General features: G+C 43.4%; 1 protein-coding gene across 3 annotated transcripts in view; it reads left to right on the top strand.

The window, feature by feature from the left end:
- Positions 1–9894: 9894 nt before the first annotated feature.
- SMOC1 (SPARC related modular calcium binding 1) overlaps positions 9895–19859 on the top strand; it is a 152154-nt gene continuing 142189 nt past the window's right edge. For all 3 annotated transcript variants that reach the window (XM_003924483.3, XM_039469292.2, XM_010335216.2), the window contains exon 1: positions 9895–10279. In XM_003924483.3, coding sequence (XP_003924532.1) covers positions 10010–10279 — 270 coding nt within the window. In that variant the 5' untranslated portion in view covers positions 9895–10009. The remainder of the gene's footprint in view (positions 10280–19859) is intronic.

Raw genomic sequence — 19859 nt, 5'->3', positions numbered from 1 at the left:
TAGAAGGATTTATTTTCATTTGAGTATATATCCTCTAGCGTGATTGCCATGTTGAATGGTAGTTATGTTTTTAGTTCTTTGAGAAATCTCTACACTGTTCTTCATGGTGGCTGACTGAATTTACATTCCCACCAACAGTGTGTAAGCATTCCCTTTTCTCCATAATGCTGCCAATATTTGTTATTTTTTGACTTTTTAATAAAAGCCAAGGAACATATTTTTAAAGACAAAAAGGAAATATAGTATTTTAATTTAGTCACTCAACATGATAAACTTAATTACACAATATTTTAGGAAAAATCATAGGTCTTCCAATTTTGCTAAAAAGATACATGGTAATACTCTTTAATTTTTTAGGTTTTTGTAGAAAATTTACTTGAATGGACAAATGCTATAGACAGGTGTGTACATAAAAGGGAAATAGTATAGAAAGAAAAATATTAATTAAATTGAAGATTTAAAATTGTGTTTATAGACCTAAGAAAGAAAAAATAAAAATATTTTGCAATTATGAGGCAAAGAAGATGAGCATTTTCTGTTCAACAAAGTTATGAGCCACCAAAGCTTTCAAAAGTATTGTGTTTTGATGGTTCAAGTACAAGCAGAAGAACCATAAGGAATAAGTTAGAACCAATTAGAGATATATTTGGAATCTGGAATAGGTATTTATAAGATGCATGTGTTACAGGTTTATGACACTGGATGAATGAATTATTTTAGTCAATGTTTGCTTTCTATTTCAGGTATGCTACCTTTATTATTATTATTATTATTTTATTTTACTTTTTGTAGAGCTAGAAGTCTTACTATGTTTCCCAGACTAGTCTTAAACTCCTGGCCTCAAGTGATCCTCTTGCCTCAGCCTCCCAAAGTGCTGAGATTACAGGTGTGAGCTGCCACCATGCCCAGCCTCAGGTATACTATCTTCAAAAGTAGGAAAATGAATAAAAATTTGGGTTTATTGTATTTAAATTCTTGTTAATATTTCTAACAAAGCTAGTTTTCATTGTCTGTAGTAGTCAGCCTCTGAGATGGTGCTAAATGATCCTAGCTTCCTGGTATTCACACCTTGTTCAGTCTCCTTCAAGGGTTGGTCAGTGTGACCAGTACTATATGGCAGAAGTAATGAGCCTTGGTATGAATGTTTGTCTCCTTCAGGACTCATGTTAAAATTTAATCAGGATGGAAACAGTATGAAGAGTTGGGTCCTTTAAGAAGTGATTAGGCCATTAGGGCTCCTCCCTCATAGGGGATGTCTTTACAAAATAAAAAACAGGGTGTGGTGGCATTCACCTGTGGTTCCAATTATGATACTTTGTAGTTTCGTAACTATGATACTTTCATAACTACATAGTTATGAAAGAGTAAGTTTGTCTCCCTCTAATCTTGCCCATCCTATTTCCACCATGGGATGACATTCCAGAAGGCTCCCACTGGTTGCAGGCCCATCGATCTTGGACTTCACAGTCTCTAGAGCTGTAAGCCAATAAATTTCTGCTCATTATATATGATCCAATCTCAGGTACTCTGTCACAGCAGCAAAAACGGGCAGAGACATGATGGTATACACTCTCGAGATTAGATTGTAACAGATAGGTTGGTTCTCTCTCTCACCACTCCCTCTGGTCAGGGAGCTAGCTATCCTGTTGTGAGACAACGTGTGGAGAGGAATGGAGGTATCCATCCAACAGCCGGTGAGGAATCGAGGCCTCCTAATGACCATGTGAGTGAACTTGGAAGAAGATCCTCCAGCCCTAGATGACTGTAATCCTGGCTGACAGTTTGAGTGCAACCAGCACTGGCTACATACTTTTAGGCTGTGATCCAGTGCAAAATAAAAATGGGCACTCTTTTTTTTAAAAATTACTAAAAAAAATCAAGACAGCAACAGCAGGGTATTAAGTCAAGTATGGGGCCTTTTGTGATTGCACAGTTTGCTGCCTATGAAGCTATCCCTGACTGTAACCTCATGCAGGATTCCAAGCCAGAACCACCAAACTAAGCCACCCCAAGATTCTTGCCACAGATGCCATGAGATAAGAAATGTTTGCTGTTTTAAGCTGCTAAGTTTTGGGAGTAATTTGTTATGTAGTAATAGGTAACTAATATACTATCCATTTATTCCTACTTCTATAAATTATTTGTAAAAGGATTTAAAAATACCCATATGGTGAGATGAATTTTAAAACTGTTCTCAGTAAGAAACTTTCTAATCACACAGATCACTAGGGGCTCATGTGATTTATCTACAAGAAAAAAAAATGTCAAGAAAGATGGAATTTTATCTCCCACTTTCTCCTGGGTCCTATTTAAGAAATTGATTTTCAGTTTGTTTTAGGTATTGTGACTGTAGACAGAACCTCCTTTCAAAGTGGTGAATTCCATTTTTCTCCTAGCTTTTTACAAGACCCCAATTCTTCTCTTTACATATAGTTTCCTATTAGCAACCACGAAAATGAAAAGAGAACAGCTATATTAGAGATAGTCATTTTGAAGAGAAAGAGACTATGAAACCTTAAAACACCCTCTCTTTGTACTGTGAAAGTTGTCAGAATCAAAATGGAATCACTAATGTTAAGAAAACCAGGGCCTGGTGTGGTGGCTCATGCCCATAATCTGAGCACTTTGGGAGGCTGAGGCGTGTGGATCACAAAGTCAAGAGATTGAGACCATCCTGGTCAACATGGTGAAACCCCGTCTCTACTAAAAATACAAAAATTAGCTGGGCATGGTGCGCACCTGTAGTCTCAGTTACTTGGGAGGCTAAGGCAGGATAATTGCTTGAACCCAGGAGGTGGAGGTTGTGGTGAGCCGAGATTGTGCCATTGCACTCCAACCTGGGTAACAAGAGCGAAACTGTCTCAAAAAAAAAAAAAAAAAGAAAACCCTGACAAATAGAACCGAGGAAGGCCATGAGGAGTGAGTTTTTATATTTGTATGTCTGATCATAAAAGCTATAATAAAAGACTATAAAAACTACAACCTTGTATAAAGGCCCTATTTTTGCGAGGACATCTGTCCAGTAAGGGTTTAACCTTGAAATTTTGTTATCTTTGTTACTGATCTTTATAGTCAAAGATAATATTTCAGAACAATTACGTAATAATAAAAAAATTAAAAAAATACTCAGATGGTAAATGATGATAACTATTTTTCCTGGGCTACTAAGGGTTAAAGGTATAAAATTGATTGACTTATTCACAAATGAAGTTTCATATTCTCTCCCACCTCAATGCCTTTGCATATGCTGTTTGCTATGCCTAGAACACTCTGCCCCTCACGCTTTATCCGCTTAAATCACACAGCCTTCAGGTCTTGACCTAAACATGACTTTGGCAGGACACAGTGCTCATGCCTGTAATCCCAGCACTGTGGGAGGCTGAGGTGGGAGGATTGCTTGAGCCCAGGAGCTCAAGACCAGCCCGGGCAACACAGGGATATCCTGTTTCTACAAAATAAAAAGTTGCTGGGTGTGGCAGCATACGCCTGTGGTCCCAACTACTTGGTGGGCTGAGGTGGGAAGATTGCTTGAGCCCAGGAAGTTCGGGCTCAAGTTGGGGAAGTGAGCCATGATTGTGCCACTGCAGTCCAGCCTGGGCAACAGAGTGAGATCCCCACTTTTAAAAAATGCCCTTCAAAACATCACTTTCTGAGGAAAGTTATTACTGACTCTCTAGACTGGGTTAAAATAAAGTCCCCAAACACCCGTGCCTCCTTGCAGCACTGTGGACACTTGTAATTAGTGAATTAATTGTCGATAATTAGTTGCTTAATATCTGTCTTCCTACTAGACTGTAAGTTCCTTGAGGTCATTTGCCTTTTGTTTTTGTTCACACTGCATACTTAGCCCCTGGTACAGTGCCTGGCACACAGTGGGACACAGTAAAACTTGTCTGATTGACTAGTTTGCCTCTATGCCAATGGATCAGGACGAAATGATAATGATTTATGATGCGTATTAAACCACAGGCTGAATGAAGTCATTGCAGTAATACTTTCTTTGGAACATCATCATGGTGGTTCTGGTCCTGAATACAAGGGAAATGTCCCTTCCCAACTGGGTTCCTGTATAAGCAACACAGGCCATTAAAGCAGGTGAATGGGGAAAATTCACACGCGTGGCAACTGAAGTTAGCCTTTAGCAATGAACAAAATGGCATGCACAAAAGCAGCCTGTGCTTCTGACTCGTAGGGGTAAGAGATTTAACCCATTTGTGCTGGAGGTTACAATTTTTGAATTGCAAAATCAGACCTTGGCAATGGCCTTAAGAAGTAGGATGTAAATAACTTCCACATGCTTAGCATTCCAATAATGGAACACTAGGCATAAACAGGTAAAGAGGATGCCAAAATTTTGGATGTGAATGCAAAATTTAAGAACTGCCCTTGGTAAAACTGACCTCTGTGGTTAAGCCTCAGTTTCTCATCTATCCGATGGGATCAATAATAACCTCGTAAGTTGGGCTTGAGGATATGAGATCAAGTAGGGAAAGTGCTTGGGCAAAAGTTTAGCTGGATTGGGTTTTGATTCTTATTCTGCTCTTTGTTTCTGGTTATGTGAGTTATTTAACCTCCCATAGTCTCAGTGTGCCTATTAGTGACGTGGAGAAAATAAAGCTTCCTACCTTGTAGAGTAAATGTAAGAGTGTATACTAAAGCCTTCATGTTTGGGATTTGCTAAGTCCTCATAGTTACTACTACTATTATTATTAATTTTGAAACCAGGTTACAGAAAAACAACCAGATGAAGAGAGAGATTCCGTTCTAGGTGGAAGAAGGAGGGGGAATAAATCGAAACAGAAGAATACGGACAATTGCCAAAAATATTTTCACAAAGATGCGCATTATTCCCAGTGACCATAACTGACCACTGGTCTCTTTAGGGGCTTATTTCTCGCCAGCCTGGCACCACATGGCTTGAGCTTCATTCCAGCATGTCCTCAGTTCCTCCCACTTGAAGGTACCTAAGAGAAATACCAGAAGCAAATTTCTGCGTGGCCATGAAGAGTCTGGGTGTCTGGCACTAAGGCCATTGTCTTAGTCAGCTTGGCCTGCCTTAACATAGTCTGGGTAGCTTACAAACAATAGAAATGTATTTATCACAGTTCTGGAGGCTGGAAGTCCAAAACCAGGGTGCTGGCATGGTTGGGTTCTGGGGATGCCAGGTGGCCGACTTCTCTTGGTATCTTCACATGACAGGGAGCAGAGAGGGAAAGCAAGCTCTCTTGTGATTCTTATAAGGGCACTAATCTCATTCATGAGGGTTTCACCCTCATGACCTCACCTAATCCCTTTTTTGACTGTATATCATCATCATCTAATCATAATTACCTTCCACAGGACTCACCTTCTTATGCCATCATGTGGAGTGGGTAGACTTTTAACATATAAATTTCAGGGGAACATATTCAATCCATAAAAGCCATTAATATTTTTGAGTACCAGGGAGCTGGGTCTGCCGAACTAGAGGTAAACCACAACCGAACACTGTGGGAACTCAATGACATCTCACGATGATGGCGTCTACTTCTAATTGTGACCCAGAACTGTAACCTTTCTTAGTAACATAAACCTTGATTTTTAGCTGTACATATGTGGTCACCTCCAATTAGGATTACATTTTTTAAAGCCCTTCTTTGCTGAATGTGGTCATATGACTAAATTAACCAATGAGACAAAATGAAATGTGACTTCTGGGAGGTGTACTTAAAAAGAGGAACATGGCCTTCTTTGCTCTTTTTCCTTCCTGCTGGCTGGAAAATAGATGTGATGGCTGGGCTTAAGCAGCCATCTTGTACCACAGAGAAATAATAGAAGGATCCTGGGTTGGAGGAAACTGCCTGAAACTTTGAATGGAGTTTGTGTACCAAAGACAGAACTAAATTTCTAAGTTGTTTGTCACTCGAATTATTTTTGTCATGCGTATTTAAAGTTTAAGGAGTGACTTGGTAAGGTTAAATGTTTTCATTTGCACAAGGGGACTAATAATACTTACCTTTAGCCTAATGTTAAGGTTACAGCAAGTTAGTCATAAATCCAAAAGCAGAACACAGGAATCTTAATCTCTCAAGCTTCTAGGCTCAATGGTGTTTTTGACAAAAGTCTTGGACCTTAGATACAGTGTACCTCTTTCCTTTGGTAGCTGTTATAACAAATGAAGCAAATATAAACCAGGATATATTTATATTATAGAGGCACTCTGCTCCAGAGCCTCATTCAGGATCTACCTCTGTCATGAGACCTTCTGCCCATTAGGTCTACAGTGGGTCCTCTCACTCTGAGTTCCTATAACACACTGCTAACTTTACTCTTAAATATGGTCTCCAGGTATCTGTTTCATCTGTGTCTTAAATTAAATGGTAATCTCTCAGAGGGCTGAGGACCTTCCAAAGATCTCAGAATAATGAACATTGTGCAAGGCACAGAAGATGCATCAAAGTGCTTGTTAAAATGAACAAAAAGGTGCTATTCTGAATATGAGATGAGGAAAGAATCCTCTGGACTTTATAGAAACACAGATATATTTGTTTTGTTTTTTCTTCTTTCTTTTTAGATGGAGTCTCACTCTGTTGATCAGGCTGGAGTGCAATGGTACCATCTTGGCTCTATGCAACCTGTCTCACAAGCAATTCTCCTGCCTCAGCCTCCCGAGTAGCTGAAATTACAGGCACATGCTACTGCACCCAGCTAATTTTTCTATTTTTAGTGGAAACAAGGTTTTGCCATGTTGGCCAGTCTGGTATCAAACTCCCGGCCTCAAGTGATCCACCAGCATCAGACTCCCAAAGTGCTGGGATTATAAGGTGTGAGCCACTACACCTTGCCAGAAACACAGATATATTTGAAACTGGCATTTCTAGCTACTACTAAATATTTGAGGCCTTCAGACCTCAATCTGTGATATAAAGTATTAATTTTCTTCTATTGAAATATCCCATTGCAAATAGAAGTCTCACAAGACAAGGAGTATTACTGAAACTGGACAAACCAGATGCCAGGATAGTTAGATTTATTTTTTGGACCATGAGTCTGGCCTCCAGGGAAAAATGAAACTTGTCAATTTCACTTTTTTGCTTGGATCAGAAGATTAAGCCTGGCAGAGAGAAACTGTTTGGGACTAGTGGTTCTCTGGAATTTCTAACCTTCTCTGGGCTTGGGAGGAGTTGGGAGAAGAAAATGCATCATCTGAACGATGGCCATGGTTAAAACAGGCCTCGTATGCCAACCAGAGGGAAAGAAAATACTTGCTGAGCAAAGTAACTGGAAAGCAGTTGCTCATAGTTTGAACTAAGCTACATGATTGAAATCCAGAATAATGTAGATTTTTGGACCAGTGAACATTTGGAAATAAGCTTTCTGGCTGGAAAGCAGCATTTGGTGTTAGGAATGGAAAAGGCTATTGCAATGCTTTTTCCCTGGGCACTTTGTGCTGCCAGATACTCAGGGCCATCTGAAGCATATTTACTTACTCCAGCAGATTTCTCAATAGTTCCAGCAACAGGAAGGAGTTGACCAGCTTGAAAGGTGCATGTAGCCAGGTGGTAGAGTCAAGAAAAGCCTGTCACGCTGCTGAGGCCGATGGTAACAGTTCCATCCTGTTGAGCCCCTGGAGGGTGAACACTTAGGAGGACACATGGATAGTGATGTAAGTGCTGCACAGGGCACAGTACTGGACAAGTGTCATAAGTCCAGTTGGGCAAACTCCCAGGATGCCCGATCACAAGGGCTGTTTCCAGGAGCGGCTAACCCCTGCTGTTTACATCCTCTTCCCCTGAAGCTCAGTGGAGCTCACCAGTCTCAGTTACCTTGTAGGCCACCAAAGAAATTCCCAATTAGCACACAGGAACATCCAAACCTATGGGATCTGAGACTGGAAATTGCAGCCATCACATGACGGAAGCAGAATTTGACTCCAGAAACCTTGCCTTGAATCTCAGCTGTGCCATTTACCAGCAAAACGAGGCCAGGCAAGTCACAATCTCATGGAGTGTTCACTTACCTACCTGTAAAATAAGAATGTCTGATCTATTTCATAGGATTGTTCTTAGGATAAAATGAGATGAGGCATTTGTCCTGTCCTCTTCAAATGCCATATTGTGATACTCTTCACTTAATTATTCTAAGGGCTTTAAAAACTCCATCTCCTTTAATCTTGACCACAACTCATAGCAGGGGGATACTATTTTCATCCCCATTTTACAGATGGAAAACCAGGACTCCAGATGAGTAAAGTGACTTGTTCAAGGTTATATATACCACTAGGTGGCAGACCCAGGATTTGAACCCTGCTGTCCAGCTCCAGAGTCTGTATGACGAAGGCACTCATTCCCAGCAGAGGAAAAGAGACACTGTTCTTTTAGAAGTGCTCTTCATTTTTGTTTGGAGAACCACAAGTACTTTGTTATTGTTCCAGTATCCAGTCTGGGCTTTCTTGTCTGAGGGCACTGGGGAGAGGGGAAGTTGTTTAAGCAGGGAATGGTGCATTCAGGTTTGCTGCTTCTAAATAGCGAATAGACACACTGGCTGCCGTGTGGAGGCTGGATGGGGCCAGTGAGGGGAGAGGGTAAAGTCGAATTCAGGAGTCAGGTGGGAAGCAGGTTCATGGAATCCAGGAGAGAAGCCCTGAGGGAGCAGAGCTAATCCTAGGACCTCTCAGACCAAATAGGGAGGAGGAGTGTAGCAATGATGCTTCCAATCAAATTACAGAAAAGAATCCCTCCCTGCGAAGTGGCCCACACGGATGGAAGTAAGCACTAAATGCTGTTCTCCACATAAAAAGATAGCTCTGGGTTTCATTTTGCCCCCCTCATCCCTGTGATTACCTGGAGACGTCAGTCTCATTGAAGGCAGCTGAGCAGCTTGTTCTGTTGAGGAGCCAGTGTGATGCAGCTGTGACCATTCCCAAGATGGCCCTCTGGGGGTGGCCCTGGACAGAGCCCCCCCAACATCTGACTGAAGCTCTCCTGAGCTGTCCTCTCCAAGTGGGTTGGGCACTCGGGAGAGATCTCCTCCCCTTTTCCTACCCCATCTCTGGGATCTCTGCATCCTCAGACTACCTCTTCCTCGTCCATGCTTTTCCTCCTCTCCCATCAGGGGACCGGGGCCTCTCTGCCGGCCTCTTCCAGAGCTGCTGGGCCTTAGAGAGGCTGCCCCTTTTCCCTCCAGTTCAGAGTGGGAAGCTAGGATGCATAAGTTCCAATCCTGGATCACACGGGCCATAGGGCTGGGAGACGGGGTGTGTGTGTGTGTGTAGGGGGTTATCGTACCCAAGAGGCCCTCCCCAGCCCCCAGCGCCCAGCACACGCTTCACCTTGTCCCTTGCGACTTCTCCCAGGGCAGCCGCGGTGAGACTCAGGAAGTGACTTTTTAGGGAGAGTCTTTGAAAGAAATGGATGTTCCTATTCCCCACTCCAACGCCAAAGCCCACCCTGTGCGGGTTACCCGGCGACTTCCCAGTTGCTCTTGGTGTTGCTGCAGCAGGGAGGCGGATCTCTCGGCGCCTTTGTGTCATAGCAGCCTCATCTGGTAAATGGGGCTAGGAGTGTTTTCCCTGCCTACTTCACGGGGCTGTTGGGACAATCACGAACTTGAGCTAAGAAATATACATGCGTAAGGCATTATGATCAGCCAGGTGAGCATTCTGGTGGGTATTTGCTGCTGGGGCTCTCTCAGGCTTCCTTGGGCAGGAGTGCCAAAGGAAAGTTACTCTTTAGCCGAGTCTCTCCCGGGGCCCACCCCGGCAGAGCTCCTCGGCGAGGGTTGACCACGACCCGCTTCTCTTGCCCCTCTCCCATTGGCTTTCACCTGCCAGAGGATCGGCTGCTACAGGCCTCTTAGCCTGTCAGTCAGGCCCGCCGAACTCCGCCCCGCCCCTCCCGTGGGTTTATAACGGGAATTCCCATGGCCCGGGCTCAGGCGTCCAACCTGCTGCCGCCGTGGCCCCGCCGAGCGGAGCTAGCGCCGCGCGCAGAGCACACGCTCGCGCTCCAGCTCCCCTCCTGTGCGGTTTATGACTGTGTCCCCTGACCGCAGCCTCTGCGAGCCCCCGCCGCCGGACCCCTGCCCTTTTCCCGCCGCCGCGAGGGCCCCGAGCGAAGGAAGGCGGGAAGGGAGGCGTGCTGTGCGCCCCGAGGAGCCCGCGATCTCCGCCCGCTGCCGGCTGCCCGGCTCGGCTGGCACCATGCTGCCCGCGCGCTGCGCCCGCCTGCTCACGCCCCACTTGCTGCTGGTGTTGGTGCAGCTGTCCCCGGCTCACGGCCACCGCACCACAGGCCCCAGGGTAAGTGCGCCCCCAGCTGTGCGCCCACCTGCGGAGGGAGACGAGGTCGCTTCGCCCCTCGTCCCTCGGGGCAGGAGGAGAGGGAAGAGAGATGTCAGAGACCTGTTGTCTACTACCATGTCCCCTGCGGGCTTCATTGGTGAAGTTGCTGAAATATATATATTTTTCTCCCATTGGCGCCCCTCCCCACTCCATTTCCTGCAGCACCATCCCACCCCCGCCCCTGAACTGTCACTGGTGGGTTTTCTTTGCAATCTCTTCTCCCCAGCATTTTGCTCAAGACCCCCAGAGGTGCCTCCTGCGTCGGAGAGAAGCTCGCTCTCCGCTCCTGTAGGGCTTCCCTGTGGTTTCACGCAGCGCCCGGTCCAGCGTGCTGGCGTTGTTGGCAGGGGGCGGGGGGGGGGGGCGGTGCAGCTCTGCCTGGAGAGTTTTAGGTTACCCGCGAGCCACACAAGGACCCTGTGTTGTTGTTTTAAAAAGCGATCACTGCTCGTAAAACCCACAGCAGATAATTTTAATGCCCCCTCCTGCCGGGCAGGCTCTGGAAGAGGGTCAGAGGTGGGGTACTGTAAAGAGGTGGGAGGGGAGAGTTGCGCAATGTTCAGGGGTCTCTTCCCCTGGGTTCAATGCTGGGAGGTTGAATTACTTGTTGAACCTTGGTCTGATTGGAGTTTCTGAACGATATGAAACCTGCCAATTCTGTGCGCAGGACAGACTGTCCAGGGCATTGTAAAATCTCCTGGAACCGACAGCATTGTGTTCATTTCTGGTCTAGATTATCCGCCTCTCCCCCGCCCACCAATTGGTCTAATAAAGAATTTCACTGCCTTAAAACATGTACTGTTAAACCACCTAGTGGTTCTTTTGACCAAACTTAATCCAGGCAATCTCTGGCCAAGCATCAGTTTATGTCAGGGCAATTGCCTCTCAACTGGCAGCCTGAGAGTCCATGTAGCAAGAATCTTTGTGACAACAAGGTTGGTTCAACCAACTTGTGCTTCCTTTCCTGACCATCCTTGGGCCCTGTACCACCTGTTCAGATTGCAGGTTGTTTATTCATAGCTTTTGCTGTATGAGAATCATCTTTATAGTCGCCGTGTGTAGAGGAAAAGCCTTGCAATGCTTGACAAATCTTAATGACTGCCCAGATGCTGGGTTGATTACATCCAAGCCCAGCTATCACTGTGGGATCAGATTTGCAGCCACTTAGGAAAGAAAAGTGTTTGTCCCCGTGTTGGGCCGGCCCTTGCTTTTATGACCAGATGTGCAACAGCAGCAGTTAAAGTGTGGCAGATTAGATCCAGGGCGTGTCATAAATCCTCGACAGCAGGCATTCCCGAAGCTGGGGCAAGTAAGGGCTCCGGGAGTGACTTTTATGGATGCAGATGAGGATGCCTTTTAAATGAAGCTGCTTGGTTTGATATTAGGACTCGGAGCTCTTAAACTCTGAGGTCAGGCGAGCCATGCGTTCCCTCCAATAATTAGGAACAGTCAAGACAGAGATGCAGACCAGAGCACCCCGACTGAAATCTGGATGGCCGCCCACAGGAGGGTCGAAAGGAGAGAGGCCCTGAGACAAATGGTGGGGGGCTCGTTTGTTTGTTGCTGGGCTTGTCTAGAGTCTCAAGCCATATGGCTCTCCTTCCTGGCCTCCTGGAATCAGAGGAAGCAACTTTTAGGGGAAAGCTAGGGACTTGAGGGGAAAACAGGCACTGTGGTTAGGTTCCTTTCAGCTCCTTTAGTTTATTAATTTGACAGAAGTGATGGACTGTAAGCAGGTATTGCAAATAGGCTGGTGTATGTCCCAGCTGCTTCACTTTCTCTCTCTCCCTCTTTTTTTCCCTCTTTCTCTCTCTCGCTCCAATAAACACACACGTACAACCACACACACCATGCACCCACTGCATCTTGGTGTGTTGAGAAAGTACCAAGGAGAAGATGCTGTCTTGAGCATTGGAGCATGTGGTTACTTGGTTGTGTTTATTGATAACAATGTGAACATTTGGGCTGGGCACTTTTCGTGATCTCTTATTCGAACGGGAACAAGAAGGTGGGTCTTTTTAAAGCAATTTTGCAGACAACAAAGTGAGACTCAGAGTGGCCAGTCGACTTGCCTGAACTTCCAGTTTATGTGGATTGAAAGGTTGTGTGCAGCTGTAGCGAGTGTTCATCCAACAAGTGATGCCATTTCTCTTAAAGGAAGAGATGGCTCAATGAGAAATACAGAATCAGGCAAGTCTGCAGAGAAATTATTAATATTTTTTGGTATCTGTATCACTTAAGGGAAATGACTGAATTTCAACCTATCCACAATGACTCCAGTTCTTTTCTATGGCTTATTGGTGGCCCTAAAAGTGTAGCTCTGGTTGAGAGCCATGCCATCGGAAGAGCAGAAACATCTGGCCCTGTGGGTGCTCCTAAGTCTCTTCTGTTAATCTTTTGAGTGACAGAGGCTTAAGGATTGGCATCTTTTCCAGCTGGCTTTCTAGGAAACCAAGAGCATGCCCTTTCAGTTTAACTTTATCTGGCTCACTAATTGAGCTCTCCCGAGGCCCAGACCTCAGTCCTTGCCCCCTTATTTGCTTCCTGCCTTCCTTCATAAAATTCCTGACATTTGTTTGACTCTGAAACCAGCAGCTATCAAGTATCAGATTGGAGGCTATTATGTAGGAAGCACCTGATTTTGGGGTCTTTCAACTCTGAGCCGCTGCTTGGCTACCTGGGACGTTGCTCAGGATTCTTTTAATTACCGAGGAGGCAGCCGTTTCTTTAATCCTGCACAATTTACTGAAAACGTTTCAGGGGAGGATGGCATGAGGGAGGGGCTCTCCCTGGCTGATGGTGTCTGGCCCATGGTCAAACCAACTGTCTGTCTTTGTTTAATTCTGTGTCTGCCTAGAAGACAGAAAGCTCAATGAAGGCAGGAACGCCTTCTGTCTTGTCCAGGGATGTATCCTTGGAGCTCAGCATGGGGCCAGACCCCTGTAAAGATTTACTTTGTTGATGTTGGTGGAATGAACAAATAAATGCAGATAATGTGTGTTTGAGAGTGATCACAGGTTCCACTTTGACTGGAAGCAGGAACTAGATTTAAGAAGTGTGAGAAGGTCGGGTGCGGTGGCTCAAGCTTGTAATCCCAGCACTTTGGGAGGCTGAGGCAGGTGGATCACGAGGTCGAGAGATCGAGACCATCCTGGTCAACATGGTGAAACCCCGTCTCTACTAAAAATACAAAAAACTAGCTGAGCGTGGTGGCGCGTGCCTGTAATCTCAGCTACTTAGGAGGCTGAGGCAGGAGAATTGCCTGAGCCCAGGAGGTGGAGGTTGCGGTGAGCCGAGATCGCGCCATCGCACTCCAGCCTGGGTAACAAGAGCGAAACTCCGTCTCAAAAAAAAAAAAAAAAAAAAAAAAAAAAAAGTGTGAGAAATAGGAGATGATGTGAAGATTAAGAGGTCTGAGTCAGAAATGGACTTTTATTTTTTAAACTTCACAGGTAGCATTGTATTATTTATCTCGTGCAACATGGCATTTTGAAATATATATATATATATATATATATATATATATATATATATATATATACATTAAATCTAGCTAATTCATGATTGTGTTACCTCACGTAATTATCTTTTTTGTGGTGAGAGCACTTAACATCCACTCTTTGCATTTTTCAAGGATACAATAACTTGTCATTAACTATAGTCACTTTGCTATTCAATAAATCTCTTGAATTTATTACTCCTCTCTAACTATAGTTATGTACCCTTTGACCAACCTCTCTCCTTCACCTCTCCCCTCTTCCTTCCCCAGGCTTTGGTAACCACTGTTCTACCTTCTACTTCTATGAGACCAGTTTTTTTAGATTCCACATATGAGTGAGATCATGCAGTGTCTGTCTTTCTGTGCCTGGCTTATTTTACTTAATGACCTCTAGGTTTATCCATGTTGTTGCAAAGACAGGACTTCATTCTTTTCTATGGCTGAATAGTATTCCTTGTGTATATATTCCATATTTTTTCTATCCTTTCATCCACTGATGGACACCTAGATTGATTTGATATCTTGGCTATTGTGAACAATGCTGCAATAAACATGGGAGAGCAGATATTTCTTTAACATACTGATTTCATTTCCTTTAGATAAATGTCCAGCAGTGAGATTGCTGGGTCATATGCTAGTTCTGGTTTTAATTTTTTGAGGAACGTTTTTGCTGTTTCTCATAATGGCTGTACTAATTTACATTCCCACCAACAGTGTGTAAGGACCCCCTTTTCTCCATATCCTTGCCAGCACTCATTTTTTGTCTTTTTGATAATAAATAACCATTGTAACTGGAGTGAGGTGGTATCTCGTTGTGGTTTGACTATATTTCCCTGATGATGAGTGATGCTGAGAAGTTTTGAATATACCTATTGGCCATTTGTATGCCTTCTTTCGAGAAATGCCTATTCAGGTCTTTTGCCCATCTTTTCATTGCATTTTTTTTTTTTTTTGCTATTGAGTGATTTGAGTTCTCTGTGTACTTTGCATATTAACTCCTTATCAGATACATAGTTTGTGAATGTGTTGTCCCATTCTCTAGGTTATCTCTTTACTTGGTTGTTTTCCTTGCTTTGAGGAAGCTTTTTAGTTTGATATAATTTCATTTGTCTGTTTTTGCTTTTGTTGCTTGTGCTTTTGAGGTCCCCAAACCAATGTCTTGGAGCTTTTCCTTTATGTTTTCTTTTAATAGTGTCATAGTTCGGGATCTTGCATTTAGGTCTTTAATTCATTTGATTGAGTGATTTTTGTATATGGTGAGAGATAAGGGTCTAGTTTCATTCTTCCGTATGTGGATATCCAGTTTTCCTAATACCAATGATTGAAGATTGTTCTTTCCTGATTGTGTGTTTTTGGTACCTTTGTTGAAATCAGTTGGCTGTAAATGTGTGGATTTATTTTTGGGCTTTGTATTCTGTTCCATTGGTCTGTGTGTCTGTTTTTATGCCAGTACCATGCTGTCTTGGTTCTACAGCTCTGTAGTTTATTTTGAAGTCAAATAGTGTGATGCCTCCACTTTGTTCTTGTTACTTTTTACTTTGCTTTGGCTATTCGGGGTCTTTTGTGGTTCTACAAAAACTTTAGGATTCTTTTTTTTTTCTATTTCTGTGAAGAACATCTTGGTATTTTGATAGGGATTACACTGAATCTGTAGATTCCTTTGGGAGGTATAGATATTTTCACTACATTTGTTTTTCCAATTCATGAACATGACATCTCTTTCCATTCATTTGTGTATTCTTCAACCCGAAACTGATTTCTTAAATGTTTTAGGTGTTTGTTATTTCTTCTCTTGCCTCTTGATCACTTGATTCATCCTTCAAAACCCAGGAACTTTTCCACAGAGGATTCTTTTGCTTAGGAAGGATTACTCTCTTCTTTGAACAACTTCTGTACCTGGTCCACTTGTATTCTAACTTCTATTAATCCTCCTCTAGTGAGCATCTCATTATCAGGCCATTTCTTCATCTTCTTAGCACTAGGTTGCCCCTTTAGCACTTCATGCATGATCTGTTTTGTTAAATGGACAAATCTGTAAGCCCCTTGAGGGCAGAATAGAGATCTCATTCATCAGGGTGCTTGTCACATTGTGAAGCATTCTGTAACTATATATTGTAATGAAGTGGACTGCATAATGATGTCCAACCTGGACCCCTGCTGTCGTTTAAATCTGAAATTGGTTACTTACAAACTGGCTTTTCCACCTTTACGTTTTCGTTCTTCGTTTAAAAATAAGCATGTTTGGTAGTTACCAAAGGGTGGGAGTAGAGACACTGAACAAGCAAATCTGAAGAGGGAAACGGGCTTTATAGCGCCTCCCCAATCCTTTTTTGTATATTGCATTTTTCAAGAGTGAGGCAGCTTCTAAACTGTTTCCTTCCACTTGACTAGCCCACCCCAGCATCTGCTCCTGGGTGGGTCCTTGTGTCTGCTTAGATGCTCTTCCTATTATATGTGCACCTGACAAGAATCCTTCTTTTTCATATGGGGGGATTTAGCTGAAGTGCTACTCAAGTGTTAGGCCAAGGATCAAATTTAAACATTTTGGTAGAGCTGACATGTGAAATTTATAGAAACAACATTGAGGAGGACAGGAAGAGGAAACAATAATCTTAGAATCTCCAGGAAATGCAATCAAAATAGAAAAGAATTGTTATGATCTCATTATCTTCTGAAGCTGAGTATTCACATTACTTATAGCCCAGCAATTCCACTCCAGCTGTATGTGCCCAAGAGAAACTCATGTCCAGCAGGACACCTGTGAAACTATGTTCATAATATCACATACCTGGAAAGAGCCCAAATTCTCATCAGTGGGAGGGCAGATGAGTAAACTGTGATGAATTCACAGTGTAAAATTATACTCAGCCAAAACAAGTGAACAACAGTGACATACAAAAATATGAGTAAGTCTTGGCAATACGATATTAAGTGAAAGAAAATTACCAAAAGATGCAGCGTGGCATTTAAAAAATAAACTTATAACTAAAATTTAAAAAAAGACTTTTTAGGAATAATACAGCTACAAAAAATGCTATGAAAAGCAAAGTAAAGTAATGATGCATACAGATTCAGCGTGCAGTTAGGGTGAGGCGGGGAGGTAGAGTGGGTAAAACCATATGCTTGGTGTGGGTTGGTGTTGATACTCTACCTTTTTGGGGGAGAGGGAAGATGGGTTTAAAGGCATTTGTCCATTATTTAAGATCTAATAGCTGATAAAATGGTGGGCCCTGCATAAACCAATGTTGACTGTATCATGAGCCAAAGATGATAATTAATTCAATTCTTTGCATGTGAGGTCAAACAAAAAATCCCAGAGTCAGGAACTCCTTTCTTGCCACATATACTTCCTTCTTCCCCTTTAAAGATGTGCATGTGGCTGTATATGAAATAACCCCACTGGGGAGGGATTTTGGCTTTTAGACCCAGAGCAGACCCAGGCCCTGGCATAAATGTCTGCATCAGGTGGCCTAAGGGCTCATTTGTAAAGCTAAGCTGGCAGTGGGCAATCTCCCTTTTCCTTGCTCAGGGTGACCCACCCTGCATAGTGGAGGTGTTCATGAGCTGATGCTTGGGTTAGAAACCTTATTTGTCACTGGGGCCTGTGGATGGAGGTAGTGTCTGGGTTAGGGGAAAGCCTGTTTCTAGTTTGATGCCTGGCATTTTAAAAATAAATACCAGAGCTTGGCTGCCCTGGTATGCAGGGCCCACATTTTTATCAGCTATTAGATCTTGAATAATGGACAAATGCCTTTAAATCTATCCTCCCTCTCCCCCAAAAAGGTAGAGTATCAGCACCAACCATATGGTTTTACTCACTCAATCCCCCCGCCTCACCCTAACTTCACCCTGAATCTGTATCCATCATTACTTTACTTTGCTTTTCATAGCATTTTGTTGTAGCTGTGTGTATTCCTAACCTCCTCTCACCCCTTTTTGCAGGAGCTGAGGGTGGAATGCATGGTCCTGCTTAGCAGGTACAGAGCACTCTTTCTCTCCGGGCCACATAGAAATTTATTGTTTAGGCAGCCAAGTTCTGGTATTGCTGCTAGTGGTGGAGGATGTCCGTGTGGAGGGCCCCCTCCTTCCATATTTGGGGAGGACAAAGGTTGAGTTGCAGATGAGAAATCAATCAGGGCTGCTTGCGAGGCCTGCCAAAAAGGTTTAGCATTGTACAGTATGTGCTCTGCATGAGTCATGAGTCACTGAGTGGTTCAGAGATTGGATCTCCATGAATCACTTCCAACTGTCCCCATGAAGACCCCAAAGCAACATAGGTCACTGTACGGTTTTCTTTTGCATCCAACATCATTCTGAATTCAGTTGCTAGATCACAAAATACTCTTACCTTTGGCCACATCTAAGCTTATTAGGTATGGAGGAGTTCTGCATGCTTCCTGGACATCACCTTGGTTGATGTCAGCATCCTTTTTTTAAGTCAGAGTAGGGAAGCCTCTTTAAGGCAGGGAAGGCAGCTCTCATCTCAGTAGAGCCTTTCCCACCACCAGGAAGCACTGGGACTGAGCAAGATTCCATGAGGTCAGGCATAAAGTGTTTTGAAACCTGACAAACAAATTACCTACAGATATGAACAACTATGCCTCAGCTCCTTGAAAACTATTTTACACTGCAGTATTGATTGGATTCTATAAGATAAGGGCTGAAAGCTTTTTTTTTTTTTTTTTTTTTTTTTTGAGTATTGACAGTGGAGAAAAATTGGACCTACTTCCCAGAAGGCTTTATTTTTAGAACTAGATATGCATTCTAAGGCAGTGCTGGGAATCTTAAATAATTTTTATGGATGTTCATTGTGCATTGATTCTTGAAACTTCTGCCAAGCTCCTGGGGAGAGGACACATACTAGATAATAAATAAAAGCTAGAGATGGGAAGTGTTACAAAAGAACATGCATCACTGCTTCACTTCCTCCTTCCACAGTGCCAGTGACCTGCTTAAAAACGATGCCAGTTTGGCGAAACTGGCATCGCCAGTTTAGTGGGTTTCGCCAAACCCACGTATTCAATGTTCTGGTCGTGTGTGTGCAGCGTGAACTCTGATGCAATATCAGTCTTGTCCTGGGAGCCAGGTCCTGCCGCTCACAAACCCAGAGGTGCCAGAGAGCTCCTGGTGGTAGCACCTTGTTTAGAAAGTTGGGTGGCTTCATTCAGAATGGACCTAGCTGATGGCACAGGAGGCATCAGGGCAGCTGTTAATTCCAAATATTGGTCTGTTCCAAAGTAGCTACTGAACTGCTCACGACACAGAAGATTTTGTATTTTTATAACAATTAATAAAAACAAGGAAGTTGAGGAGCAGTCTTCTAAAATTAATCAAATCCCAGTGTTACTCTCTGGCAGAGATGGAGTTCATATATGTTCAGCCAGATATTAAATGGAGTTTTTGGAGAAATAAGATAACCACAAAGTTTCTATACTTACTAGGAATGGATTTAGAAGTGATTTTGGTTTTGTGTCACATACGGTAGTCCTCCGCGTCAGGAAGCATCTTTTTGTTTGCCTCGAAATGACTTGTTAGCGCATTGGTTTAGCTGCCTTTGCCTTCTCTCAGAGGTTGCCCACGTCACGGGCTGTGTAGAACACAGCACTCACAGTTGCTGCACTTGGATTTTCCTTTAGTACCAAGCATCATTTGGTTATCTCACCAGGACATTTTCATTGATATTCTGTACACCAAAGTTTTGATAGTTTCCCATCATTCCATTTTGTACCAGTTCAAGGCATTTTGGTGATGCTTTTTGTTGCTGCCGAGATCACTGCATAATAATAACCTGACCTTTTCTTTGTTTGCATTTGTTTTGAATGTCTAACACCATTAGCTTTTGTGAACTGGTTAAGAAATATTAGTACCACAGGCCTGAAAAGACAGTTCTCTTGTGGCAGTGGTGATATGGCATCCAGAGGGCCAGCGTTTCTACTTTTGTGGGACTTCAGTCATGTGGATAATAGTATCTTCTGTTCATGCAATTCTCTAATATCTATGTGTACAGTGAGTATTGTAATGAAAGGGTGAAGAGTCTGA

The sequence above is a fragment of the Saimiri boliviensis genome, chromosome 2, assembly GCF_048565385.1.
Source record: "Saimiri boliviensis isolate mSaiBol1 chromosome 2, mSaiBol1.pri, whole genome shotgun sequence".
NCBI lineage: Eukaryota > Metazoa > Chordata > Mammalia > Primates > Cebidae > Saimiri > Saimiri boliviensis.
Note: the sequence above shows the minus strand (reverse complement) of the source record. Positions and strands in the feature narration are given on the sequence as shown.